The sequence below is a fragment of the Tripterygium wilfordii genome, chromosome 14 (genome assembly GCF_013401445.1).
Source record: "Tripterygium wilfordii isolate XIE 37 chromosome 14, ASM1340144v1, whole genome shotgun sequence".
Classification (NCBI taxonomy): domain Eukaryota; kingdom Viridiplantae; phylum Streptophyta; class Magnoliopsida; order Celastrales; family Celastraceae; genus Tripterygium; species Tripterygium wilfordii.
The window spans coordinates 12,805,477-12,832,564 of NC_052245.1; the positions used below are offsets into that span (position 1 = coordinate 12,805,477).

General features: G+C 38.8%; 7 protein-coding genes and 1 long non-coding RNA gene across 10 annotated transcripts; 5 read left to right on the forward strand and 3 right to left on the reverse strand.

Annotated features, from left to right (window-relative positions):
* The first annotated feature begins 7,674 nt into the window (after positions 1-7,674).
* LOC120014397 (exopolygalacturonase clone GBGA483-like) lies at positions 7,675-9,432 on the forward strand. Its single transcript, XM_038866341.1, has 5 exons — positions 7,675-7,912; positions 7,993-8,319; positions 8,403-8,452; positions 8,754-8,763; positions 9,130-9,432. The coding sequence occupies exons 1-5, from the start codon at positions 7,688-7,690 to the stop codon at positions 9,349-9,351; spliced, it is 834 nt and encodes a 277-aa protein (XP_038722269.1). The 5' UTR covers positions 7,675-7,687; the 3' UTR covers positions 9,352-9,432.
* A 921-nt stretch (positions 9,433-10,353) lies between these two features.
* Positions 10,354-13,004, forward strand: LOC120015016 (hyphally regulated cell wall protein 1-like). 2 transcript variants are annotated; one of them, XM_038867196.1, is made up of 3 exons: positions 10,354-10,559; positions 10,705-11,986; positions 12,535-13,004. In XM_038867196.1, exons 2-3 carry the CDS (start codon positions 10,706-10,708, stop codon positions 12,706-12,708), a joined length of 1,455 nt encoding a protein of 484 aa, XP_038723124.1. In that variant the 5' UTR covers positions 10,354-10,559; position 10,705; the 3' UTR covers positions 12,709-13,004. The 2 variants fall into 2 exon arrangements, with proteins under 2 accessions (XP_038723124.1, XP_038723123.1); XM_038867195.1 differs by having other exon boundaries at positions 10,354-11,986.
* Positions 13,005-13,190: 186 nt separating this feature from the next.
* On the reverse strand, positions 13,191-14,236 carry LOC120015020 (major allergen Pru ar 1-like). The gene is made up of 2 exons (XM_038867199.1): positions 13,803-14,236; positions 13,191-13,710 (listed from the first exon to the last, which is right to left on the reverse strand). The coding sequence occupies exons 1-2, from the start codon at positions 13,981-13,983 to the stop codon at positions 13,412-13,414; spliced, it is 480 nt and encodes a 159-aa protein (XP_038723127.1). The 5' UTR covers positions 13,984-14,236; the 3' UTR covers positions 13,191-13,411.
* Positions 14,237-14,711: 475 nt separating this feature from the next.
* Positions 14,712-15,591, forward strand: LOC120015021 (major allergen Pru ar 1-like). Its single transcript, XM_038867200.1, has 2 exons — positions 14,712-15,023; positions 15,142-15,591. Exons 1-2 carry the CDS (start codon positions 14,846-14,848, stop codon positions 15,438-15,440), a joined length of 477 nt encoding a protein of 158 aa, XP_038723128.1. The 5' UTR covers positions 14,712-14,845; the 3' UTR covers positions 15,441-15,591.
* LOC120015023 lies at positions 15,212-16,200 on the reverse strand. The gene is made up of 2 exons (XR_005471662.1): positions 16,049-16,200; positions 15,212-15,930 (listed from the first exon to the last, which is right to left on the reverse strand). It is a non-coding gene; the product is annotated as an uncharacterized LOC120015023 (long non-coding RNA).
* A 53-nt stretch (positions 16,201-16,253) lies between these two features.
* LOC120015017 (probable bifunctional TENA-E protein) lies at positions 16,254-18,482 on the forward strand. Its single transcript, XM_038867197.1, has 3 exons — positions 16,254-16,709; positions 17,360-17,577; positions 17,999-18,482. Exons 1-3 carry the CDS (start codon positions 16,569-16,571, stop codon positions 18,327-18,329), a joined length of 690 nt encoding a protein of 229 aa, XP_038723125.1. The 5' UTR covers positions 16,254-16,568; the 3' UTR covers positions 18,330-18,482.
* Positions 18,365-23,360, reverse strand: LOC120015022 (protein FAM98B-like). 2 transcript variants are annotated; one of them, XM_038867202.1, is made up of 3 exons: positions 23,054-23,360; positions 19,591-19,641; positions 18,365-19,431 (listed from the first exon to the last, which is right to left on the reverse strand). In XM_038867202.1, exons 1-3 carry the CDS (start codon positions 23,250-23,252, stop codon positions 19,301-19,303), a joined length of 381 nt encoding a protein of 126 aa, XP_038723130.1. In that variant the 5' UTR covers positions 23,253-23,360; the 3' UTR covers positions 18,365-19,300. The 2 variants fall into 2 exon arrangements, with proteins under 2 accessions (XP_038723130.1, XP_038723131.1); XM_038867203.1 differs by lacking the exon at positions 19,591-19,641.
* Positions 23,361-23,445: 85 nt separating this feature from the next.
* On the forward strand, positions 23,446-25,819 carry LOC120015019 (60S ribosomal protein L19-2). The gene is made up of 5 exons (XM_038867198.1): positions 23,446-23,639; positions 24,313-24,435; positions 24,566-24,879; positions 25,263-25,303; positions 25,385-25,819. Exons 1-5 carry the CDS (start codon positions 23,528-23,530, stop codon positions 25,407-25,409), a joined length of 615 nt encoding a protein of 204 aa, XP_038723126.1. The 5' UTR covers positions 23,446-23,527; the 3' UTR covers positions 25,410-25,819.
* Positions 25,820-27,088: the final 1,269 nt, after the last annotated feature.

A 27,088-nucleotide genomic window follows, 5' to 3' on the forward strand; every position in this document is an offset into this window, starting at 1 on the left:
GGATTGTCTACATGGCATGTATTCCTTTGACAGCAGAGTTTATTAAGACTCGTATCCCATATTGATTAAGTATAAGTCACCGATGTGGTTTATAGGTAATCTAATTCCTCTCACCCAATACGACCCTTTAAAAAGAAAATCACGCGATACTCTTTGGGTTAGTGTTATGCGATGGTCTTATTACTGTTTTTCTCAAGAATCACTCCAATCTTTTGAAAACACATTAAATCATTTAGATGCACCAGATCAAAAAAGCATGGATTCTCTAGGAATTATAACTAACATGAACATTACAATGTTATTTTGATGTTTGTGGACTTACTTTGTGGAAAATGCTTTCGAGACAATGATTGGTGATCCTCTGTACTGATAAACAATAAAGATTCTTGTTTATCTGGTAGGCCATGTGGCAGAAAGACTTCTTCTTTGTTTTAATTTCAAGTGAAAGCATATATAATATTCCATGGCATTTTAATAATGGAGGGTGATGACTCATGACATTCGAAAGTATCTTCCAAAAGGAATGTTTCACTCATTGTGCCTCATCCTTTCGATATGGGCCTAGACTCGGGTCATCTTATCCGCGTGCACATAAGTTTCTCAACTGAAGACAGGATAAGTTGTGTCAAAATCCAACACGTGGCATGGCAGTAAGGGTATTTGTAAAGTGTAATAGTTTTGCAGATGAATATGATCTGCTTATTGGTTTGGTGATTAACTTGCTCTTTCTTGGAAGATCCAATGTTTATATACCACCAATTAATTTATCCAAAAAACAGAGAAACCACTGTCCTAGTTGATGTTAATTGGAGAGAGTTCTGCAGATGATGATCACAAAGAGTGTAAACAAGCTTCATATATATATATACACATATATACATACATATACACACATACATATCGCAGAGGAGGCATGCACCATCTATATTAATACATAGGAAGAGAGAGCAACAAGGGTACTTGCATAACACTCTCATGCCTCTGGACTACTACAAGCACTATTACATGCATATGCTAGAGGCTGAATTTCCTTAATTAGTAACTAACACAGTATACCTTCAATTACTTAAAGCCGTAATTGGCACGATGTTCCACGATCGCTATCCCACCGAACAATTTAGCTGCCTCATCACTAGTGATAACAGGCTGTTGCTTCACTGTGAAAACTTGAGGCTCATGTGACAGATAATGAGATTGATGGTGTTGGTCCTGACGATGAAAATACTGACGAGGGCGATCGGCCTGATACTCACTAGCGATAACTGTAGGCTGCTGTTTGACTCTGACAGCTTGGGATCTATGGTATTGGTATACACAATTACAAGAATAATGTATTTGGTTCGGATACTGACGCTGACCATATTGGCGTTCTTGATGAAAATGAGCAGCATGCAAGCGATTGCCACCGTAGAACCCTTCATCTATGAGAGCAAAGCCTTCTTCAGCGATCTTAGCAAGGCGGTCTCTGCCATCCCGGCCATTGTTCCTGGCAAAGTAAGCTGCCATTTCTGCAGTTAAGAGAGCAGTAAAGATTAGTAGTTTTAGTAAGGATGTTTGTGTTGTTTTTTTCTTGGTAAAGAAGGTATGAGTAGAGGGACTATATATAGACCAACCTTGGCAACCAATGTATAGCTTCCCATTTACCCAAAATTAGATAAACATGATCACGAGTCATGACCGTGTTGAAAACTTAGCATCTTTGGTCTGAAATGAGTTTTTTCTTGGCTCTGAGGATGTTTGGTCTGAAATGAATAATGTCCATGTTTTGGGATGGAATATAGGATCTGAAGCTCCAAATGTTAAGACCGAAATCCGCTGGCTTACCGATCAATCATGATAAGGGTCGGCAATAAGTTCATATAGCAGAATTAGATACTGATTTATCAGATTTACAGGTTCATTATCTAATAATCTGCATGAAAGGGATAATATCATCTTAATGGTATGTTTCACTTCATTGTGAACCATTTATTTCTAACAATCACTATGAGTCATGTGGAGTCGATAAAATCTGAAATGAGAGTAGCTAGCTAGACATATAGTTTTAACAGTAACTTGTACTGTACATATCTTTCTTATGTAATACTGGCTGCATCATAGTGATTGCGTAATGTCTCGGATGACAGATCAGTTAAAGTTAAACAACCGAAAGAAGCTCGAATAAAAAAAAAAAAGAGTGCAGATTGTGTGGAAAAAAAATCAGATTTTTGAAGCAACTATCATTGCTGGACTAAGAATATGATCCAAAGGAAAAGTTGTAAGCTTGATTAGGGAATCGGATTCACAAAGGACCTACTACTTCTGTGTCAGAAATATATACCACAATGAATATGATCGACCGATAAAAATTGCTCAAGTAGGTTTTCTGAAAGAATCAGTTTGTGAATGGAACTTCTGACCAAAGATAAGGTTCTTGAATCATGTCAGTCTCTCATCTGGTCGGTCTGACCGGGTCAATCTTGGCATATTTATGCATCATCAGTGTCTGAAACCACACCACTCGTACGAACCAAGAACATGAATTTTTCCACTTCAAAACATAGTTAAATAATACTCAAATTTAGAGTTTAATGAAAAGGGAATCAATAGGTGGGTTATTGGTATGATCTGTCTATAAATAGTCCTACCACTCAAAACTTTCCAACCAAGGAACACAACACACAAAAAACACCTCCTTGTACTCAAAAGCACTGAAAATCAATCATTTGTTCTCTAACTGCAGAAATCGCATCAGAATCAGCTTGGTTTGCTATGACGAACAGCCAGGAAGCAAAAGATCGCCTTGCTAGGATCGGCAAGGAAGCCTTTGCTGACCTGGATGAGCTCCGCAGCTCGGTAAAATATCAAGGTCATCTTCAGAATCATCCTCAACGAGCTAGTGTGTATATTGTGCCGGTTCCTCAAGTTTTCATTGTGAAGCAGCAACAACCTGTCATCAACAGCGATCAGGCAGCTCATCACTATGGTGGGAAGGTGATCGTGAATCATCGTGCCAATTAAGGCTTAATGGAAGGTAGTGCAATATGTGTATATATATAAAATTAGTAAATATAGTTTGGTTTTCAGGGTTTGTATGTATAAATGTTGGAGTAACATGAGAGTACTGAAAAAAGTCTACTCAAGTACCCAGCTACTCTCCAATATATATATATATATATATATATATATATGGAGTCAATATATCTAGTTGTGTACATTTCTTTATCATATGCAAAACTCTGTCTCTTGCTCTTATTGCCCTTAAAGGTTTTGAGAAATCATCATAAATATTGAATCAATATGGCAAGCATCACAATAAAACCTGGAACACTATGCATCAATGATTGATAAAGTGGAAAGGGGAATCCTTTTCAAAGGTTTGATGCATGTTCTGAAGCTTAATTATTTAAATTCCACAGAATTATCTCACAGATATTTCAATTCCAACAGACGATAAAGCTATAGTTTCAATCTGATTAATTCTTAACAAATGGTAATACTATTCAATTCGATCTGTCAGTTAACAGAAGCTCAGATTCCACAACTGAAGTACTTTTTTTTTTGGTTTTTTTTTTCATTCCTTTTAAACTTATTTTAACAAGCAATTGAAACTGAAAAGAAAAGAAGATGTCTCCTGGATGGCAAGCATCACAATAAAACCCGAAACACTATGCTTCAGTGATTGATAAGCTGGAAAGGGGAATAAATTTTATCAAGCAATTGAAACTGAAAAGAAAAAAAAGATGCTGGACAAGAGTTTCTGAATAGAGAAATACCTTGTTGAAGCATGGAATCCAATCGCAATAAAATGGTTTCTTTTGATCAAGCACTTTGAGACTTTGAGTATGTCTCCTCCATACCAGTGTTTCATGGGCTATGGAGAGTCCAAGCCCAAACCCCCCTTAACAGTCCAATAGGCCCAACCAACATCCATGAGCGGCAGGCTATAGTCCAACAGGATTCCACAATCAAGGCCCAACCCTATTATGTTAAAACTTATTTAAGGAGTAGCCTTTGCCATCCTTTTAAATAGCACTTAACTCCTCCATCTTTCCGTCCATTGTGGGAGTTTCTATCATTATTCATCTGATCATATATCTATTATGGACCAGAAATATTAATGGGAATCATATGCTTTGAATAGATAACTAAGACCGATATTTATCTTGCAACCTCAAGATATTACAGGTTTGATTCATAAACAAGACAAGAAATGCTGTATAGAGATGTTTTCTTCATGCTGTTATCAGTAAACTAGTTGTCCTCCTTTCATCTAATATGATCTGTTTCAGTATTATCCGTATTCTTACGATTGATTTTGCACACTAATGTTTACATTATTTTCCTAAAATGTAAACATCAGTGTGCAAATAATAGAAACAAAACTCATGTCGGGAAAGAATCAGTTACTAAATGATCACTGAATCCCATTCTTTGCCAATTCTAAGGTTCAAATACCATATTCTGAAACTTAAACTATTTAGGCATCAGCTCAATAAAATGTCGGAGAAGAAATTTTTTTGCGTAGGGGAAACATACGAAGATCTTCCTCTTTATGCTGCAGAAGAATATGCAAAGCATTTTCTTCACCTTTTGATCATATAATTCCGAATTCAAATGATCTTCTTGAACGGCCCATCCCAAAAGTGGGGAAAAAATGGCTTCTTGAGAATACATTTTTGAATATCTAATCTAGTTCTGATGATAAAAGGTGGAAACCCCACAACAAAATGCTTGCAACAAGTGGCAGAGCGGAGGGGAAAAAGCATATGTGGAAGGACAAAGTTTAGCATATAATAGCAATCGAGGATTTCATTACAGAAAGAATCTAACATCTTCATACACTACCGAAAGCAAACCAAATTTTCCAAATGGTTCAATAGATAATACACAATCCAATATTCGTTAAACTCAATTAACCAACATGTTATTTCACTGAATACAGTATAACTTTGATGATATCTTTGCTCATTATCTTGAACATAAAGACTTAAATCAATGGGTTATGAATCCATTAATTCTTGAATATGCAGAAGAATGAAATCATTCCAATGGGTTGTGGTCCTCCACTCCACTGGCCCGCCTTTTTGGAGGTTTGAATGAATCCTTACCTCCCAGAATAAAGATTCTTAGCAATCAGAATATATATCAGATTGTGGATTCTCAGGATAAAGAGATAACTGGGAAAGTCCTACTTTTCTATATGGTCCTGGTCCTGGTCATGTTTATCCACTATTCAGCACCTGAAATGTGAAATTCTAGTTGGCTAGCTATCATTTGTTTCTCTATATATAGGGCTACTACTCCTACATACTTTTCATCAAGAAAAACAACACAACTTCCTTCAAACACATTGTCTCTTTTGCTCTTACTAGCAGATATGGCAGCGCATCTTCCTAGGAACAACGGCGCCAGGAAAGTACAAGAACTCGAGAAGATAGTAGCGGATGGCTTTGATGTGATCGATGGGTTCAATGGCAACCCTGGTAGGGCTCCTGGAGGCGCTAATGCTCATGTTTTCATAGTGAAAGAAAAGCCTGTTATCCCTAGAGATCGGCCTGAAATCAATTGCGATCAGGCTGCGAAAAAATATGGTGGGATGATTATTAAGGACCATCGCCCCAGGCGTTAATTCGTGGAAGGTAGTTTATGTTGTATAAATATAGTTACTAATCCTAGTTTACGTACCTCTTGTGTTTATATATATTAATTAGATTAAAGTAACGATGATGCAAGTACTAAAAAGCTTATGCAAGTCTGTACCTTCGCCCCTGAGTATGCTGCTGCTCTCTCTTCTATGTATAGACCTTTTCTCTCTTGTGTTTATATATATTAATTAGATTAAAGTAACGATGATGCAAGTACTAAAAAGCTTATGCAAGTCTGTACCTCCGCCCCTGAGTATGCTGCTGCTCTCTCTTCTATGTATAGACCTTTTCTCTGATATATGAAGTCAAGAGTGTGTATATCTTTGTCTACCTCTTTTTGTCATCATGATTTGCAGAGTACTTTCTGTTTCTAGGTTTACAAAAAAACAAAAAAAAAGGGTTTCTGTTGATTGATTATCCTGTTAAATATTGGATCTTCTGAGAAAGCAGAAATACAATAAAGATTCCTCATTACAATGTATCATCACAGAAGATACATTTGTAATTCTTTGACTGTGAGCAAGTAAATATACATGGCCATTGTAAAGAAGCTAGTGGAACTGGAACGAGAAGAAGGTCATGAATTCTTTTTCTCTATAGTGTAATTTGTAGACATAATAGAACCTGACTTGCAACCGATCAACAAACACAAAACAAATTCCAGAATGGACGGGATTGATCACATATTTGCTCCCATTTATTCTCTCCAGTTTCATGGATCTGCAGTATCAATATAGCATGAAACGTAAGCTTATGTCGCAAGCAACTTTGCAAATTCAGTCGTTTTTCTCACTAGCCAAGGACGAACAGAACAGATCAGATCAGTCGGCAACATTGATATGGTATATGAAATAGCAATTCGTCCTCTGTATTAATTCTTCATTACCAACATCAACCTTAATAAGAGTTAGCAGTAGAAATAGGGTTTAGGAGTAAGAGTAGGTAGTGCAGTGAGGAGAAACCTAGAATATGTGGTCCGGAGAGCTGGAATTTGCAGAAAGGATTGATCTTGAGAGCAGATGAGGAGAGCGAAAGGTTTAGGGTTAGGGCACGATTAAGCGATTTGGGCATTTTGACCTTGGCAATGGGCCGGAGTCTGGACCCCCTTTTTTTAAGGCATACAAGCTTTGTTAATTTGTTGGGCTTAACTCAAGAGAAGGCCCATAGTCAGTTCATGAGCCATCCACCAAAGAATATGAAGCGGAAGGAAGGTTTAGGGTTAGGGCACGATTAAGCGATTTGGGAACTTTGTCCTTGGAAATGGGCCTGTGTCTGGACCTTTTTGTGGGCTTAGACAAGCTATTCTTATGGGTTATGGCATACAACCTTTGTAGGTTATTGGGCTTAACTCAGAAGAAGGCCCATATTCAATCATGAGCAATCTACCAAAGAATATTTGGGCGGTAAGAATTTATCAACAACCGAACGGTTGATTTTTGGTAAAAAAAATTTACTTTCTTTTTTAAAGAACCGACCGAAAATTGAAAAAAAAACCGACAATAATTGATCAATCGATCTATTAAATTTATGTCAAAAAACTAACCCTTTTCACCCCTAAAGAATATGAATCAAACTCTTAATCGTCCAACGAATTTGTGATTTTTATTTTTATAATGTGAGCCGGTTTTTGGACCCACCCGGGTGGAGTAAAACCCCAGACCAGTGTATTGCACCCTCGAAAATGAATTTGTGATTCTTATTAGTACCAAAATAAGACCCAGTGCAACCGAATCATAAACAGTAATACTAATCCCTATATGAAATATGAACTTAGTATTCGAAACTGTTTGTATTTATTCATAAGCTATTTAATTGTTCTACTAAACCGAATGCACTTGTGTAAATACTAAACATTTTCATATTAACTGCTAAAATCCAATTAGATGTACTAAAACGAATTCACCTTTAATTAGAATTAAAGTTTACTTATAAATAACTCTAAACAACTCCACCTGAAACATAAAAAAGAAACTAATTAATCTGGCATTAGTGCTTCTCTAATTACAGTCTTCAGATCACATATATAGCAATTAAGAGATTCTGAAGAACTGTGAATAATAATGAAGAAGAGTGGTTTCACGTTAATTGTGAGTGTTTTAGTTGTTTTTGCAGCAATTTGTTTAGTGGGTGCAGCCAGGCCTGCACCAGACTCGCCTCCAGAGTGGGACGGCGATGATTCGTCTGCACTGCCTCCTGTTGATGATCCTGAACTACGGCCGCGAGGGCTCGTCTTCGATGTCACTCACCACGGAGCAGTAGCCGGTGGACGTATAGAGAGTAGCTCGGTATGTTTGGTCTCTACTTCTTTACTATAATTTGGTAAATGTTGTTGATTTTGAAGTTGTTAACTGTTTATGGGTTGCAGGGATTCTTGGCTGCATGGGATGCTGCTTGTGATCATGGTGAGAGAGCAACTTTCTATGTACCGGAAGGCGAATACTATGTCGGTCCAGTTGAATTCTCCGGCCCTTGCAAGAACAATCAGTCTCCAAAGATTGTGATCAGAGGGAATGTGATAGCTCCTAGTAAACTCAACTCGTTCCCGTCTAAATCCTGGATTCAATTCACCCACTTGAACGGATTCAGTATAATCGGAGAACACGGCAAGACCAACTTTGACGCGCAAGGAGCGGTTGAAGCCTGGAAACAAAACAGCTGCCAACATTCTTCCCATTGCAAGACCTTAATCCCAGTAAGTATTAATCACTCACTTTGATTGAGTTTTGCTGAAACTTAAAAAGCATGCATTAACTATTTGATTTTGATCAATCGCAGTCGCTGAAATTCGATAATGTTTCAAACGGGACGATCAGAAACATCTCATTGTCAAATGCTAAGGGGTTCCATCTGGTAATCCATAAGAGCAGCAATGTTCATGTTGACAATGTAATCGTTACTTCTCCTAGAGACAGCCCAAACACTGATGGAATCCATGTCAGTCATTCTAGTAACATCAACATTTCTTCTTCCACGATTGGAGTTGGCGACGATTGTGTCTCCATCATAGCTGGTTCTGTCAATGTTACTGTTTTCGACGTCACTTGCGGCCCTGGCCATGGAATAAGGTACCAAAACTCTTGCCTCTACTGGTTATTTTCTATTTCTTACATCTGTGCAGACAATTAGACCAAGTTTTGTTTTGTTTTTTCAATATGACAGTATTGGAAGCTTGGGAAAGTTCGAGAATGAGGAGGATGTATCAGGGATTAGTGTCAATATGTGCAGAATCCATGAAACACAGAATGGTATTAGAATCAAGACATGGACTGGATCTACTCCAAGCAATGCTTATAACATGACATTTGAAGACATTGAAATGACCAATGTCTCGAATCCCATAATAATCGACCAAAAATACTGTCCGAACGGCAAATGTGACCCATCAAAGGTACTAACAGAACACAATCTTCTATCTTTTCATGTATGTATGTATGTATATATGTATAGATATACTTGTTTACTAACTGGGTTCTAATCATTATTGTGTGTTTAGCCTTCGAAGGTGAAGATTAAGGATGTGACCATCAAGAATGTCAGGGGAACATACAAATCCGACTCTGCGGTAACTCTGCTGTGCAGTCCTAGTGTACCTTGTGAGAATATGAAGCTTGTTGACATCAATCTGACCCCAAATCATGAAGAAGATGATGATGAGTGGAGGGAAGGCAATCTGAACTTAAATGGTGCAGTTGATGGCTTGCAAGTGATTAATTCAAACTTCTGAAGAAGGGATATTCTTATTAGGGGAAGTGGAACTGTGAAAGCAGTCACTCTTTCTTGGCCTTGTTCTCTAAAAGGTTCCATGCTTGTTTTACTATAGAAATTGATAGTTTTTTTTTTTTTTTTAAGAGGGATTTTGGATCTTGTTGATGGAGTTGGTTTATCTAATTAGTAAATGGAATGCTTATATTAATTTTATTATTATTAGTTTTTCTTATATTTTAATTTCTTAATTATCAAATTAAAATCTTATTGATGTGGTAATGTTAAGCCAATCCAAGAAAATTGAATTTAGTTTGGCTTGGATTTTGGAGGTTGTGGAGTGATGTAAAAGTTTTCATCCTCAATTAATAGTTTTGGCTTGAATCTCGTTTGTGAAGTGAAAATTAGGGTTTTTGGAAGTGAATGTTTTAGCAAAGGACAATATGAGATTTCCACAAAAATAGTTGGGGCAAGTTAAAAGTTTGGTGCAAGATCCTCCGGGAGAAAGGTCTTGTAATTTTCTGATTGCGTATAAAACAGGGGGACTCACGTGCCCGAGGTTCTCATGTAGGATGAGATCCAATATGATCGTGTCTTGGATGAGTTCCTCGTTAAAAAATAGTTAAAAGTTTTGTGTGATTTACGTAACTTCATATTCCATCTTTATTTGGTGTGATTTATGTAATTTTATTTCGTCTATGCTTCAGTATTAGTGTGACGCAGTTTAGGATTTTAGAATGTCGTATGGATTCAAGAGGTTTTGAGTTCGATTTTCACTGGAAGTAATACCTTTATGTTCACGCGTTAGTCTTTAACTCAACGAGAAATTTGTGTTAGTGCGGGTCTGACAACGCACATTAAATATTTAAAGCACAAACATGTATGATGTCATTCTGGTTAAAAAAATTTGTAGTGTTTTGGAAAAAGAAAATGAACACAACACGTACTCCCATTTCTTACATGAGCTTGCCAACTTTTCACAATTAACCTTATAATTACTAGAAACTCGATTTATATCCCAGGCCCTCCTTGCTAAAATTAGATTGCAGGCTCAGGCCCTGTGACAAAACAAAACAGAGGAAAACAGAGAGAGAGGAAAAGCTTGATGCTTGTCGTTTTTAATTCCCTTCTCCGTTTCCTATCTCTGTGACTCACTTCAGGGCTCCTTTTTCCTTGATCTGCTACTCTCTGCTTTACCGATCTCTCCTATTCACGATCTTACATAACCAGGTACGCGGCCACTCGATTTATTGATAAATAGATTTCTTTCGCAACACCTCTTTTATAGATTCCACAGATTTTTTTTTAATTTTATATTTTCCATTTTCATTTCGTCCACAAAACGAACAATGAATTCAAATTTCGGAAAACCCAGCATGAATTCTCAAAGAGGATCGACGTCAACCTTCGATTTCGATCTCGGTATTGGGTCGGGTCGAGCCAAATCCCTTAACGATCAGAGGAACCAACCCTCTTCGTATTCGTCAACAGCGGCGACGGTGCAATCAAAACCCTCCTGGCAACCCAACAAGCCATCCTGGACCCACCAGCCGGCGCCTAGTCAGGGGCCTCGACCCGGTGGTCTGAACGGGCCTACTTCGATGGTGGGTGATATCACGGGCAAGAGCTGGAATTCCATGGGCTCGGGTTCTGGCATTGGGATTCCAGAGAAGAACCCTAACTTGTTTGGGGATCTAGTTGGCTCTTCAATTGGGAAGGGTATGGGCAGTAGCAATGTTCCTTTGAAGAATGCTACACCCGCTCCATCCACACAATCTTCGAATAAGAGTTCCTTTTCGATGGGAAATTTGGGCGATTCGTTGCCAAAAACTGGTAATTCTGTTAATAGTAGCAGTAATCGAGGAGCCAATAACAGTTTTGGGGGTAATGTAAATGTCAACAGCAATAAGACTGCCAATCTTGGTGGTCCTTCCATGCGTAGTATGGGTGGAGCTGGAGGTGGGATGAGCGGTAATAAGGATCCCTTTGGTTCTTTGGTTGACTTTGGATCTAAACAAGCAGCTGGTGGTCTTAATTCGGGGAATAAAGCCACCAAGGTGAATACTGGTGATGATTCATTCGGGAATTTTCAGAATGCTTCAAAACCGAGCGCGACAACATTTTCAAATAGTGGTTTTAGTGCAACTAGTCCTGATTTCTTGGGATCAAATACGAGTTCTGGATCGAAGGGTGATTTTAGCATGCCTAACAATGATTTTGCATCTCCTACTCAGCCTTCCATGCAATCCTCCAGCGATGATCCACTCAACGTGTTCTTTTCATCATCCTCAACTTCAGTCAGAGGTGCTGCAGCTGCTTCTGAAGGAGTGGGAGGACAGCCATTCTCTGAAGTTGATGACTGGGGATTGGATTCAGATTTTGGAGGATCAGGAAGTAATGACGCAGGTGGTAGCACGATGGAGCTTGAAGGGCTTCCTCCACCTCCTGCAGGGGTAACAGCTGCTTCTGCAAAGATCAAAGGTATTGATAATCAAAAGCAGGGGCAATATGCTGATGCCATCAAATGGCTCTCTTGGGCTGTAATTCTTTGTGATAAAACTGGTGATGAGACTGGAGCCATGGAGGTTTTATCATGCAGGGCTTCATGTTACAAGGAAGTTGGAGAGTATAAGAAGGCTGTGGCTGACTGTTCAAAGGTATAATCATTTCCTACTCAGAAAATTTACCTGTTTAATATAGGCAACTGAAAACTTATGTAACTTTCTTGAACATTGAGCAGTCATGCTTGCTGTAGTTGAATGAAACACTTATTGGCATGTAACTGAATTAGAAAATCTACTAGCTGCTTTTCTTTACTTGGTAGAACTCCCAGACAGAAGGAAAAGGACAGTGGTTGAGTCTACTCGTATTGGCAAGCAAATTTTTTTCACCCTTTCCTACAAACACTGTTATGACTTATGAGCGAATTTCTATTTGTTTTATCTGCCCGGTCACCCCCAAATGCCATAATGTTCCCATTTAAGCCAATATTTTGTTTATGTTAGGTGGCATCTTTAAAAGATTTCACTGACGTCAGTTATTGACTGTTGATGGATGCAAAATGTTGCAAAGCATGTTGAAAATGCGCAGCATTGTATCTTTCTACCTTACGCGGTGCATCCTAGCCTTTTTAATATCAACTGATAGCTTTGATGCATTTGTTTAGCTTAAGACCAATTTTCATGGCCTGTATTTTGCTATGCAGGTGCTTGAACAAGACAATGCCAATGTATCTGTCCTTGTACAGCGTGCACTCCTTTATGAAAGTATGGAAAAGTATAAACTTGGGGCAGAAGACCTGAGAACAGTTTTGAAGATTGACCCTGGTAACAGGGTAGCAAGAAGCACCGTGCACCGGTTGGCTAAAATGGCAGAATAGAGAGGTTTTGAAATTCTGTACCCGTATTAAACTTCTTCAAATACGTCAGATAAACTTCCTCCTCCCTTATTCAAAAAGGTCGTGGGGGGGTTCAAAAGGAACAATTTGCTTGAATAATTTTTGGTTTGCATTGATCGCTGGTATTGAATGTGGTTGTCTTTGTTGCTTGCGAATGGGACAGATTCTTGGTTTGTCACTTCGAATGGATGAAGTATTGCATTTGTCTTTATGTTTTATTTGTGGAAAACTATTTTTCATGTCTCTGTTACTTCAAAAATTACCAATTGACATGATCATATTGTCATCTATTTTCAAGGCCATTGAAGCCTATCTTCAAGCAAATCCCTAATTAATTAATGCCAAACCTTACTGTTATGAAATTTTATATGTTTTGTTCATTCATTAAGGAGAGAGGTAATGTCTTTGATCATGTTTTCAGTAAATAAATCAGCCCTGTTTGGCGTACAAAATTACTGCAAGACTAGAACTTTGAAACCTAGAAATTCATATAGATGCATAAAATTGGCACGTTGTGCTCATTAGTCTGGATGAATGCATACATAAACTGATTCAAAATACACCTTCACACAGAAAGAGGTACTGCAAAACAGCCCACAAAAACAACTTGCATAGCAAAAGAAATTTAATCAAAAGCACGAAATAAAATCCCCGATGTTTACTTCTCTGGAGATTTGAAGAGGAACTAATAGGCGTCGGGGTTAGCCAAGAGGTAGGCTTCAACAGCCTTGAACATTGCAGTGGCCTTTTCTTTGGCCTCATTGAGCTTATCCTCTGGAATCACAATGTCACCCTTGGTATGGTAAGTGATGGTGCTCTTCCAGATCGACCCTCCGTCTGCAGAAGCAACAATCTTGTTCTCAGAACTAATTTTCTCAAGAGCACCCCTCAAAACATCGCCTTCGATTATGCTGTAGTTGTATGAAAACGTCTCTTGGTCTACCAATTCAATCTTGTACTTCACATATGTGGCTTGGTTATCAGCTGCACATTCATATATACATACAACATTTAGTCACTTCTTTAATGCTACATAAAAAGGAAAAGTAATCCAAAATCAAGGACTAAATATGTACCTCCAGCATAAGTGATCTTCTTGATGGTTCCAGCGCCACCATCTCCTTCAAGGATTTCAACGCTCTTGATGGCAGGGATCACTTTGGGGAAAAAATTGACACCATCAAGGACATAGGCCTTGAACAGCTTGGATGGTGCGACTGCAATGGCATTCTCTGATTCGTAAGTGACTACACCCATGATTGACTTAGGAAAGTTGTTAAATCTGAAACAATTACTTGATCGAGGCTTGGTTTGAAGAAAGATCTTTAATATTTCTGGTGAGTTGGAGATGAAGAAACCAGAGGTACTATTTATAGACTAGAAACTATTTATAGCCTAGAAGTATGTTCCAGTTGATTGCAGATATTGAATAGTTTTGCAGCCTCAAACAACCTCCACACTTTATTGAATATGTTGATGTAACTGGGTAATCAAAATTGATGGCTTTGAAATTCTGCAAGTCAGCAAAGGCACCTAAAAAATGTTCCAAATTTGAAATGAAACCTATTTGTGTTACTAATTTCATCACAACAAAGCTTAATGTATGCAATTAAACTGTAATGTATGAATAAATGGAAGTCTATTCAAGGCATCAACTTTGATCCAACTGCCTTTTTTTATTTGATTAATTAATTATTTGAAGCTTCTATTTGTTGTTTTGTGATCCAAAGATATATTAATCAACACTCGATATTCAAAGTAGGCGGCTATTGCTGGCCTCTAGAGATAATTGAACAATGTGGGTACAAAGAATTGGATCAAAATTGATGCAATTGGAATTTTTTTAATATATCCAAAGGAGCCATCTCTGACTAGATTGCAAAGCCATCCATGTTGATACCCAATTCATTTCTAGAATAATTCAATAATGTCCAAACCCTTGGATCAAATAGGGAAAGGGACACCTTCAATAATAGGAGACCTTCAAGTACAGCCTATAAATACTACCTCTACTTCCATACCATATCATCACACAGCTCTCAACACTCCCAACAAACACTAAACATTCTTCAACTTCCATTCCAATCCAGTTTTAGCAATCTTAATTTCCTAGTCCAATATGGGTGTTGTCACTTACGAATCAGAGAATGTCCTTGCAATCCCACCAGCTAAGCTCTTCCAGGCTTACGTCCTTGATGGTGTCAACTTGTTCCCCAAGGTTATCCCTCAAATCAAGAACATTGAGATCCTCGAAGGTGATGGCGGAGCGGGAACTATCAAGAAGATCACTTTTGGAGGTAATTAGTTTTCATCGTATTCTCTACGACTCCTTGATTTTGAAGTACTTCCATAAATTTTAAAAAAAAAAACAGTGTGACTAAATATGATTGTTATTTGTACGTGATGCATATGCAGCTGGTGATCAGGCCACATATGTGAAGCACAAGATTGAATCATTAGACAAAGAGACTTTCTCATACAACTACAGCATAATCGAAGGTGAAATTCTGAGGGGTGCTCTCGACAAAATCAGTTCGGAGAACAAGATTGAGGCATCTTCTGATGGAGGGTCTGTCTGGAAGACCATCACCACATACCACACAAAGGGTGACATTGTGATTCCAGAGGAAAAAATCAATGAAGCCAAGGGAACAGCCACTGCCATGTTCAAGGCTGTTGAAGCCTACCTCTTGGCCAATCCCGATGCCTATTAGTTCGTCTTCAAATCTTCAGAGAACTAAACATTAGGGATTTTGTTTCGTGCTTTTGATTAAATTTCTTTTGCTATGCAAGTTGTTTTTATGGGGACTTCATTTCATGAATGTCAATAAATTTTCCTCTGGAAAATGGAATTCAATTAGTGTTTTTCTCTCTCTTTTCTTCTTTGCTGTTTGAGGTAATTTCATACAGGAATGTATTTTGTCTGCATGTCAGTTTGTAATGTACTATTACAATAAAATGAGCACTGGTTTTTAATATCTTGACAAATCCTTTACACAATAATTCTTGCCAAGCTGTGCGTGTTGTACAATCCATAAACATGTCAAGAGAAAGTAATGATATACATACCATTTTGTCACTGGCTACTGACCGGTGTTTGGTGTCCCAAGGAAGCCCTGACCGTTCATGCTGAGTAGTACATTGTTGCAAGATTCACAGTGCTGTTATACTGCTGTGTTGCTGAATGCTGACTACTACTAAATCCTGCATGTTATACCAAAGTTAAATGTGAGCTTTTGGTTTTGGGTCTATGGCAAATCAGGGATGATTCAAATCAAATGGGGGCAAGGTGAAATTACAAAGGAGGCAAATAAACAAACACCTTGTGTGCAATACTGCTAAAGGCAAATACAAATGCAACCCAGTTTTCACACAAATTCCAGCAATAGTATCCCATGAGTAGATCGCATGTAATCTTATCTTATGATAATTTTTAGTTTTCTTCCTTTTGGATTTTGTAAGTTTTCTAGTTTCTTCTGTAGTTCTGTGTCTTTATTCGGCATTGTCTGTGTTTTCAGGGGAAAGTTGGCCCCCCGGTGTACAGCGTAACAGTGATCACAGACATCACCCAGGCCCATTAAAGGGTATCGCTACTCGGCCTTGCTACTTGGCCCAAATCGAGTCTTAGTACCTCTGTAACAGTGATCGTGGACTCGGCCCAGGCCCATTATTATACATTTAATTTGTGATCACGTGCAAGTCAACTTGACGCGTGCGAAGGGCGTTTGTTGCATGTTTGCCACTTCACTTGTGACGGACATGGACAGATCAAATTGAAGGAAGTCAAGAAAGAGAGAACTGACATATACAGAGAGGTGCAAAAGATTAGAATTCAGAAGGCAATGGAAGAAGAGGCAGAGAACGGCATGATTGAGACGTGGGTGAAGAAGCATCGTCTGATTTACATCGGAGCAACCAGACACCCTTTCATCCTCTCCATCCGTGATGGCACCGTTGACCTCTCTCACTTCAAAACATGGCTGGTATTGTACCCCCCTTAGTTTTTATCTTCTCCATTCCATGGATAATATAAATTTTCTCTTCATCGACCTCATTTTTCAGAACCCATTGATAATCTTTGTCCTCGTCGTCTGATTTTAATTCATTGCCCTTGTTAATATGCTAGAAATGTATATAACTGTTTAATGTTTATTGTGTTTAAGCTAATATTTATTAAACGGATTAAGCTAAATTTGGGAATTCTTAGTGAAATTTCTTCATTTCTGAGTGATTGAATTAAGCCTAAACCCAGATGCTGAAATTTGTCCACTGTCATAGAGGATATAAGTTTCTGGATTGGGAGCCAGTTGGGTCATAGCCTAGTTGGTGAATCCCTCTGGGGACAGTCCTGTGTTCGATTCTCACTTATAGCAATGTCCATGTGGCTATGCGCCCAACTTATCATATCGTCAGGTGGGGAACTTATGTGCTGATATCAAATATCTAAAGGACAAACTTGTATATTGTTGTTTTCGGTTAAAAAAAGTTCTGGATTGGGATTCTGTTTTAAGAACTGTTAATTCAAATTAGAGGTGGGTTCAGTTGGAAGTTGATAGATGATTATGCACATTAATTTGATGATTTTGGAAACAATGCTAAACACTTATCATCTCAATTAAACTTGGAAATGCAGGGACAGGATTACCTTTTTGTGAGAGCGTTTGTCGCTTTTGCAGCAAATGTGTTAATTAAAGCATACAAGGAGTCTGGAAATTCTAGTGACATGGATGTCATATTGACTGGCATGGCTGCTCTGAATGACGAGATTGCTTGGTTTAAGCGCGAAGCCATCAAGTGGGGTGTTTCACTCTCTGACATTCACCCTCAAAAGGCAAACCTAAAATACTGCAGGTAGTAGTATGCATGTCAAGTGTACACAAGTGTACATTCTTACATTTTGGAATTTGACTTCCCAGCAAGCACATTGTAAATCCATTTTGTGGGATTTGACTTTGAGCCATGGTTCAGGGCAAGGAGTACAAGACTCCTTACCACAATGCCACACCATCATTGGCATTGTCTTGACGTGTCTATATTCGTGAACAGAATACTCAATTCAATCCATTGAATTAACATGATAGCATAGTTGGTCGGTTATACTGTACTGAATTTTTTCATTGCTTATTCTATTAATGTGTTTGATCTCGTTATCATGGCTAGACTCTATCTGGAGCTAATTGTTTAGATATAGTTAGTTGTTTAGAGAAGAAGAAGACAGTGTGCAAACCAGGCCATGTATGACTGGAATTTAATGTGTGTTTCTTATATATAGGTTTCTGGAAAGTTTAATGAGCCCGGAGGTTGAACATACTGTGGCTATTACAGCCTTTTGTGCCATAGAAGCAGTTTATCAAGAGAGTTTTGCACATTGCCTCGAAGAAGGCTCCACAACCCCACCAGAGCTGCAGGAAACCTGTCAAAGGTGGGGCAATGAACAGTTTGGCCAATATTGTCACTCTCTTCGGGAAATCGCTAATGGTCGCCTTAAAAAGGCTTCAGATGACATCCTCAAAAAATCTGAAGTGGTTTTCCTGGAAATTCTTGAACATGAAGTTGAATTCTGGAACATGAGCAGCCGGGTTGCAGGAGCTAAAGACCAATGAAGTACCAGAAGGTGGCTTGTTTGGACCTTGTAATATGATATGCATAACCCTTTACACTGATTTTTCTTTTAAAAGGCTGTATAAGTTTGTATTATAGCATGCACGGTATGAAATAAGCTATTTTATCTTCAGATCCTGTAGAAAATTGGACATTAGAATAGAACTAAATATCATGACATCATTGTTTCCCCAGATCTGGCTTGTCAATTCATACAACTTCACTTCATCTTCATCTTCATCTCACTTGTTCTTCTCACCGTTCTTGTCCTCCTCCTTCATCTCTATGAAATCGCGCTTGAATTTCTCTTCAACTAACCTCATCACGTTGTCAGCACAAGAATCAACTCGAAGACAGGTTACGAGAAACTCTTCCATCTCAAGCTTCTCAGCAAGTGGATCTATACCATGGAGTTTATGATAAGCGATCACCTCTTTAAAGAAATGTATCTGTTCTTTCTTATCACAAGAGAGGCAATCGGAATACGAAAACCACCAACAATCATCGTTTCCCCAGATCTGGCTTGTCAATTCATAGAACTTCACTTCATCTTCATTCCATATATCCTTCTCACCATTGATGTCATCCTTCTTCATCTCTCTGAAATTATACTTTAAATTCTCTTCAACTAAATCTATCATGTCTTCAGGGCAAAAGGCGTCTTCAGCGGATAAATCAGCTCCAAGAAAGTTTTCGAGGAAGTCTTCCATAGCAGACTTATCAGCAAGTGGATATTTACCATGGAGTCGATGTTAAGAGATTGCATCCTTAAGGAAAACTATCTGTGCCTTCTTATCAAAAGAGAGAGAATGAAAATAATCTGACCAACGATTATGGTCATACTCATCCACTATCTTCTTCTTCTCGCATCCTTCAGTCTTGTGCTTCTTGAGCTTCGGTTCTCCTCCATGGCAAGACATCTTTTCAAAGGTGACAGCTTTGCTTAGAGGCTTCTGTCCATATAAGGGTCAAACTAGGTAAATCGCAGTCTTATGTCCCAATCACTTGGCGTTATGCTTCTACGCTTACTCCATTGCAAACGATACACAACTTCCAGGATGAAACGTTGATAGCTGGGTTCACGAAAGCTTCCATGACTGCTATCTGCAACAAGAAAATTACATGGATTTCAATGTAAATACATAAAATAAAGGAGGTGCTTGTCCATAACATCGTCAAAATAAAACATCAGAATCGAACATTCATGTTTTCATAATATTATATGAGATAGATAAACTTTTTTTAGTATTCAAGAACACATAAATGATAGGATGAGCTCCCGATAAAACCTAGAGTTGGGATAAAGTATTTCATCTGCACCAGCAATGAGGTTTTGTGGTAAGATATAGATTCATAAAGTCTAAAATTCTGTTAGAGAAAGCGGGATCCGCCACCTTTTTTTTTTTGAGGAGGAAAAGTTCATTAGATAGAAGAGTCAGCAATAGCATAGATATTACAATAGTGGGGAACATGTCCCATGAACATAACAGAATCAAAACAGTTCATTCCATGACGCGCCAAGGAGTCAGCTAGCTGATTATTGCTCCTAGAGGTGTGGACTATTTCACAGTGACAGTCCTGCAAAAGGAGAAGAGCGGCATCCACACAAGAACCATAGGGGGCAAGCACGGTCCTATTGGAGTTCAGGTCAGAGATAATAATAAGCGCATCACCCTCAAGAATAAAGCTAGTAATATTCAAGGCCACGGCTAGCTCAATTCCGAAAAGAAAGGCAGTAGCTTCTGCATAGAGACTTCCCCCTGCTGAGGGAATGCGTTTGAAGCTAGAAGCTAATATTACCCCATTAGCATCTCTCACAACCGCCCCCACACCTGCATAAGAATTAATAACCGACCAAGCTGCATCAACATTTATTTTCAATCTCCCTACTGGAGGAGGGATCCAATGACTAGACGCAGGAAGAGGTGGAGAGTGTTGAGGGGGGGAACTGGAATAGTGAGACTTGAGAAAAGATGCCTTAATGATGACATCTTGGATAGGAATTAAAAGGTTCTCATGAAGTACACTGTTCCTTCCAAACCAAATGTAAAAGAATAACCTGAAGTAGTCTTCTAGTAAGTCCTTTGGAAGAGAAGCAATCAATTGTGCCATCCAATAACGTGGGGAGAGGGTAGAGCCAATTAGAGAACAAACTGTGGCAATTTTTTGCCTCCATATTGGAGCAGTCCATGGGCAATTCCAAAAAAGATGGAAGCTAGATTCATCAGCAGAATTACAGCAAATACATCTACCATTGACCTCAATGCCCCTTTTGATTAAATTGTCTTTTGTTGGTAGTGCATTATGAGCCAACCTCCATACAAAATTAAGGACCCGAGGCGGAAGGGAGAGCTTGTTTAGCTTGGCCCACGGAACCTCCTGAGTTGTAATCTGAGTTTGCTCCAATGGAGGGGAGAAACCAAAAGCAAGTCTATAAGCAGATTTTACTGAGAAGTGGCCATCCCTATTATGAGTCCACATGTAGCTGTCCCGAGGTCTCCTTTGAGAGAGTGGAATCCTTTTTATTGCTGCAACTGAGTGTGAATCAAAGAGAGAAGAGAGCAGGCTGCAATCCCAAGTGGCAGAAGATTGATCAAAAATGTCAGAGACTTTCAAACCTTCTGAGACATAGTTTAGAGGGGTAGGAATGCCAGAGTGATGGTCAGGAATCCAGGGATCACTCCAAACATTAATTGATTCTCCATTCCCAATTCTCCACCGAACCCCACGAGAAACAAGATCCCTGGCTGAGAGAAGACTGGACCACACAAAAGAAGGATTAGATCCTCGAGAAGCTTTTAAAAAGGAAGTGTGAGGGTAGTATCTAGCCTTCATAATCTGGCTGTAGAGAGAGGACTCATTTGTTAGAAGGCGCCAACCTTGTTTTGCCAAAAGAGCAGAATTGAAGTGGAACATATCCCTGAGGCCTAAACCCCCACTGGCCATAGGAGTACAAAGCTTCTGCCAACCAATCCAATGCATCTTTCTAACATCAGTCTTTCCACTCCAAAAGAAGTTTCTAGAAAGTCTATTGATTTCCTCGCAAAGGATTTTGGGGAACCTGAAAATACTCATGGCATAGGTTGGGATAGCTTGAATGACAGCCTTGATTAGAATAGCCCGCCCAGCTTGTGAGAGAAGCTTTTCGTTCCAACCTTGTAACTTGCCCCAAATTCTCTCTTTGATAAAGCTAAGTAACTCTCTTCTGTTGCGCGTGATCATAGTAGGTAAGCCCAAATATTTGGAGTCAGTTCTAGCATCATTCATGCAGAGCAAATTCTTGATAGATACTCTAAGCTCCTCCCGGACATTAGAACTGAAAGTAAGTCTTTCCACTCCAAAAGAAGTTTCTAGAAAGTCTATTGATTTCCTCGCAAAGGATTTTGGGGAACCTGAAAATACTCATGGCATAGGTTGGGATAGCTTGAATGACAGCCTTGATTAGAATAGCCCACCCAGCTTGTGAGAGAAGCTTTTCGTTCCAACCTTGTAACTTGCCCCAAATTCTCTCTTTGATAAAGCTAAGTAACTCTCTTCTGTTGCGCGTGATCATAGTAGGTAAGCCCAAATATTTGGAGTCAGTTCTAGCATCATTCATGCAGAGCAAATTCTTGATAGATACTCTAAGCTCCTCCCGGACATTAGAACTGAAAGTAACTGGGATCCGCCACCTTAATTGACCTGAATTGCAAGAAGTCACAACCTCCCTGATTGATCTGGCCCATTAAGCCCAGGACCTCCATTTCAGGTAGCAAACAAAGCAAATAGGATTTTTTTTTTGGAGTAATAATAGGTCTACATACTATTTATAATTTTTGTAGACTGACTACTTACTTACTAATCATACTGAAAGCCGAGTCTATAAATATAGTAGCTTTAGCACCCATATCTCCCAAAAGGAGAAGAGAAGTAAGAGATCATAAATCATAAAAATGGGTGTTTTCACTCTCGAAACAGAGAATGACACCACACTGCCAGCACCCAAAGTGTTCAAGGCCTTTGTTCTTGATGGTGATACCATCGGCCCCAAGGCTGTGCCATAAGCCATTAAAAAGACAAAGTGAGCCGGAACCATCAAGAAGATCACTTTGGGTGAAGGTAAATTAATTAATTTACCCTACCCACATCAACATGATAACAATTAAGAACTGGTGTAATCTTTGTTTATGTAAATATGACAGCGGCGGGGCATTTAGGTTACGTGAAGCACAAGGTTGATTCAATAGACTAGGAGAACTTCATCTACAATTACACAGTCATAGAAGGAGGTGCATTGGAAGCTACACTTGAGAAAATCACTTATGAGAACAAGATAGTGCCTTCTGCTGATAGAGGACGTGTCTGGGAGACAACATGCAAGTTTTATCCGAAAGGGGATAAACAAGTCGACGAAGAGAAATGCAAGACTGCCATGGACAAGGCCTCTGGAATTTTCAAGGCCATTGAAGCCTATCTTCAAGCAAATCCCTAATTAATTAATTAGTTATGTTCATCCATTAAGGATCAAGGTCATGTCTTTGATCATGTTTTCAGTAATTAAATCTGCCGCTGTTTGGCGTGCAACGTCTAATTGCATCTTCTTTGATCAATTGAATTAATGCTTCCAGTATATTATCAATCCAATGATGAACCAGCACTAATGAAAGAAAACCCTGATGATTGAAATGCACGCAATTCGAAAGCGCAATCCACGAAATCAACTCATATATAAAATCTAAAGCAAAACCTGACGATGACGAAGATGAATCATCCCAATTTTGCCCGCCAAATCCACCAAAATTCCAACCACTCCCGCCGCCCCAGTAATTACCCCCACCACCAACGGGACTGTCTCCATCACAGTCGCCGAAAAATCCACCGTCTTCTCCATTCTCAGAATCATCCCCGCCGAACAACTCCCTCTTGGTCTGCCGCTTCTTAGGCATTAGCGTACGGGATATGGTTCTGTGGGCTTTTGGTGGGCCATTTCAGGTTTCAGGCCTTTTCTGGTTAGATCTCGGCCTTATTATTCATCATCAGCCCAAGCCCATATCCGGGTAGCCCCAACCCAAAACTTAATAAAGCCCCTGAGGCCCTAACCTAATTAGGGATTTAGGGTTCAATCATATAACGACGCCGTGACGTTCTTGTCGAATACCCTCTGGTAGTAGTTGCTACTCACCAACAAGGGAGCGAGAGGGGAGAGAGAGAGTAGGAAGCGATGGTGTCGTTGAAGCTGCAGAAGCGGCTTGCCTCGAGCGTGCTCAAGTGTGGCAAGGGAAAGGTCTGGCTAGACCCTAACGAGGTCAGCGATATATCCATGGCCAACTCCAGTACGTTCCCGTTCTCTCTCTTTTCTATATCTTTTGTTTTCAGTTATTTTAGTTGAACAACTATGTCGCGGGCCTTGAAACAGAGTAGATTTGAATCCATTATCTGATCATTCGGATTGAAAAATGTTATGATGTGTGATGTAGACTCAACCATCGGTTGGAAGTTTTGTGAATAGAGATACAAGAGTTCGGCTCACTTTTTAATCCAAATTTTGACGCATATGTTTGCAGTAATTTATGAGATCTATCTGTGCATGCTCGATAACATTGAAGAAACCATGCTTTCGGGTTTTATTTTAGAACAATGAATGATTGTTTTCAGACAACTAATAGATAGCACCAAGATGGGTGGACCATTGGCCCTCTGATGTTTCCTAAGAGTTTAAAGCTGGAGATGATATTTGGCTTGGCTGATAATACCTTTTCTGTGGCTATTGAAGTTCTATTTTATGAACCTAAAGCCGTCATAACAGTGGTCTTGTTTCAGTTTTAGTTTTATTGTGTATATTTATTGTTTGTGTTGAATTTAATTGTGTCGTCTTGTTTGTATGATAACTGTTTTTCGCAATTAATGGCACTGCTCTTGATATTTGGTCAATGTGGGTATATTTTATATTGTCAAAATCAAAAGCATGTTGCTGTAGCTAAGTTTGGTTTAATTGGTTGATTTCAGGACAAAACATTAGAAAGCTGGTGAAGGATGGTTTCATCATCAAGAAGCCAACCAAGATCCACTCTCGATCTCGTGCGCGTAGAATGAAGGAGGCCAAGAGAAAAGGTCGACACTCAGGATATGGTATGTTTCTTTGTGAGGGTGAAAATTTGTGTTTATCGATGCACATTTGGTTGTATCTAATCAATTTACGTGTCAGAGAAGTTTGTTTTAAAACTTTTTTTTTTGTAATGTTACTTCTAAATGTGCAAAGGTAAGCGAAAGGGCACAAGGGAGGCCAGGCTGCCAACAAAGATCCTTTGGATGAGGAGGATGCGTGTGCTTAGACGCTTGCTTCGCAAGTACAGAGAAAGCAAAAAAATTGATAGGCACATGTATCATGACATGTACATGAAGGTGAAAGGTAACGTCTTCAAGAACAAGCGTGTGCTAATGGAGAGTATCCACAAATCTAAGGCTGAGAAGGCAAGAGAGAAGACACTGTCAGACCAATTTGAGGCCAAGCGTGCTAAGAATAAGGCAAGTAGGGAGAGAAAGTTGGCAAGGAGGGAGGAACGTTTCCAACAGGTGATTTAAAACTTCAACCCTTTTTTTTTTCTTTCCCTCTTGAGCGGAGTGTTTACCCTGGAAGCTGTTTGTTGAATATTGCCTTAGTTATTGGAATTACGTTGTTTATAATTCACTCCACGCTAAAAATAATATATTTTTGGTTTTTGATAGCAATGGTATTGCGGAAGTTAGAAGCACTCTAAGAAACTTAATTTGGTTGGAACTTTACATTTATTGAACTGCTTTAATGCTAAACTAGCCTCTTGTGAATATTAAAGTGATTGGCTATTGGTGACATGTTCTTGATTTTTCAGTGTCAACTAACAAAGACAAATTCCATTGAATTTTTTAATGGTCCTCTTACATGTCCTAATTAGCTGTTTTTTGTTCTGACATTAAAGGGACTTGGAGGTGCACCAGCATCTACACCTCAACAGCCTGAGTAAGATCTGTGACACTCCTTAAATTGAACTTTTTGATGCCATGTCTTGCTCATATATATATATTTTTTTTCGTTTTGTAGAGTTGCCAAGAAAGCCAAAAAGTGAACTGAAACTCATCTGTGATGGACTGAGAAGATATGTTACTAGTTTTCTCCATTGTTGGTTTCCCAAGACACGTGTTTTTAGTTTTATGGAAAATTCTATATTTATGGACATGCCAATTTTTGGAACTGGAGCTAGTTGTATGTTATATGATACATCTTTTTCTGAATTATTGATGCAATTACCAATGAACATTCAGAGTTTAGAATCCTGTAGAGCGGTTGAAAGACTTCATGTATCCTCTACTCAAAAAGTTTGTGTTGGAGCTGCTGCTGCTGCTGAAAAATAAGTGCGCAACCCTTATATCATGAGTATTCTTCGGTACTCGAATGGCTGAGTCTGTTCTTTGTGCCTTATTATTGGATATGCAACCTTGTGGCTTTTGAGAATTATAGTTATTGCTTGTTTTATTATTTTCTTCGCAAGATTTTCCACAGTACCTGAATTATGACATAGTTATATGACCAAACTCAGGAAAATGGTATGCCATGGATTTGATAGCTGAATGAATCTGTCTCAAGTCTCAACTTCTGGGTTAATACAACATATAATCACTGAAAGATCAACACTTTTCTAATTTCATCATTGACTGTTCCAATGTTTCAAGTTGGTAATCCAAAGTTTGTATTTGTTCCAAACAGGTCATTCGGGCAGATTTTGGTGATTTAGGTCAGTCAACATGTTCACGTGGCCAGTTGACCGTTAAATACACAAATCATGTATGACAGAGCAAAACATATATGACGATTTGTTGGGTTACTAGTGTTAGTGATCGAAGCTTACAAGAAATATCTTCGTTCTTTTCGAAGAAAAGAGAGGGATTTGGGTTTAGGGTAAACTCAATCCCGCTTATTTTTTGACATGTCACATGTGTTCGCATGTCGTTAGCCACGTTGACATAACGATTTGTGTATTTAACGGTCAACTGGACACGTGGACATGTTGACTGACCTAAATCATCAAAATCTGTCCGAATGACCTGTTTGGAACAAATACAAACTTTGGATTATCAACTTGAAACACTTGAACATTCAGTGATGAAATTGGAAAAGTAATGATCTTTCAGTGACTACATGTTGTATTAACCCCTCAACTTCTATATCTTGCAATCCAGTAGACATATTCGCAAGCTCTTCAACATGGTCAATGCCTTAGCCATAATGGGGGAAAAAGCATTCTTCGAAGGTCGGCAAATGTCACAAACACAGAACTATTTGAGTCACGAACTACTCCATCCAAGCCAAGACGCTTTAAAAATCGCCCGTCGGTATTTAGTTTGTATCTATCTACCCACCATGCAGGATGCCAAAAGGGATCGACTTTTGTAACCCATCTATTAAAAAAAGCCACTCTTTTGTGTCAACAACTAAAACTAATCACAGCCACGAAATTTGTTCGATCTTTGTCATCCATGGACCCTCAAAATCGAGTGATGAACAGCCATGTATTTAGACCTTCATGCAAACATCACAATCATCATTTGCAAACCCTAATTATTTTAAGGTTAGTGTCCTGACATCATTGATTTTGATAAGGTTAGTTTAATCATTTGGTGGTTAACTACTCTTGAAGATATGCAATTCTAATTATGACCCATTTTCATCCATGTATATATCTTAATTTAATTACTATGTATTTATTTAATACCGACCTTCTATGTACCATTCTACTTGGTTTATAAT

Bases quoted from the DNA above. Each gene is read 5' to 3' on its own strand.
- LOC120015021 (XM_038867200.1), top strand. From the start codon at position 14,846: ATGGGTGTTGTCACTTACGAATCAGAGAATGTCCTTGCAATCCCACCA. The intron at 15,024-15,141 runs GTAATTAGTTTT...ATGCATATGCAG, and splicing joins CAAGAAGATCACTTTTGGAG to CTGGTGATCAGGCCACATAT.
- LOC120015022 (XM_038867202.1), bottom strand. From the start codon at position 23,252: ATGCCTAAGAAGCGGCAGACCAAGAGGGAGTTGTTCGGCGGGGATGAT. The intron at 19,642-23,053 runs GTTTTGCTTTAG...TTGCTGGTGCAG, and splicing joins TTCATCTTCGTCATCGTCAG to ATGAAATACTTTATCCCAAC. The intron at 19,432-19,590 runs TTATGTGTTCTT...TTCTTGTTGCAG, and splicing joins TCGGGAGCTCATCCTATCAT to ATAGCAGTCATGGAAGCTTT.
- LOC120015017 (XM_038867197.1), top strand. From the start codon at position 16,569: ATGGAAGAAGAGGCAGAGAACGGCATGATTGAGACGTGGGTGAAGAAG. The intron at 16,710-17,359 runs GTATTGTACCCC...TTGGAAATGCAG, and splicing joins CTCACTTCAAAACATGGCTG to GGACAGGATTACCTTTTTGT. The intron at 17,578-17,998 runs GTAGTAGTATGC...TCTTATATATAG, and splicing joins GCAAACCTAAAATACTGCAG to GTTTCTGGAAAGTTTAATGA.
- LOC120014397 (XM_038866341.1), top strand. From the start codon at position 7,688: ATGAAGAAGAGTGGTTTCACGTTAATTGTGAGTGTTTTAGTTGTTTTT. The intron at 7,913-7,992 runs GTATGTTTGGTC...TATGGGTTGCAG, and splicing joins GACGTATAGAGAGTAGCTCG to GGATTCTTGGCTGCATGGGA. The intron at 8,320-8,402 runs GTAAGTATTAAT...GATCAATCGCAG, and splicing joins ATTGCAAGACCTTAATCCCA to TCGCTGAAATTCGATAATGT.
- LOC120015016 (XM_038867195.1), top strand. From the start codon at position 10,679: ATGAATTCAAATTTCGGAAAACCCAGCATGAATTCTCAAAGAGGATCG. The intron at 11,987-12,534 runs GTATAATCATTT...TTTGCTATGCAG, and splicing joins CTGTGGCTGACTGTTCAAAG to GTGCTTGAACAAGACAATGC.
- LOC120015020 (XM_038867199.1), bottom strand. From the start codon at position 13,983: ATGGGTGTAGTCACTTACGAATCAGAGAATGCCATTGCAGTCGCACCA. The intron at 13,711-13,802 runs GTACATATTTAG...ATGAATGTGCAG, and splicing joins GAAGATCACTTATGCTGGAG to CTGATAACCAAGCCACATAT.
- LOC120015019 (XM_038867198.1), top strand. From the start codon at position 23,528: ATGGTGTCGTTGAAGCTGCAGAAGCGGCTTGCCTCGAGCGTGCTCAAG. The intron at 24,436-24,565 runs GTATGTTTCTTT...AAATGTGCAAAG, and splicing joins AGGTCGACACTCAGGATATG to GTAAGCGAAAGGGCACAAGG. The intron at 25,304-25,384 runs GTAAGATCTGTG...TTCGTTTTGTAG, and splicing joins TCTACACCTCAACAGCCTGA to AGTTGCCAAGAAAGCCAAAA.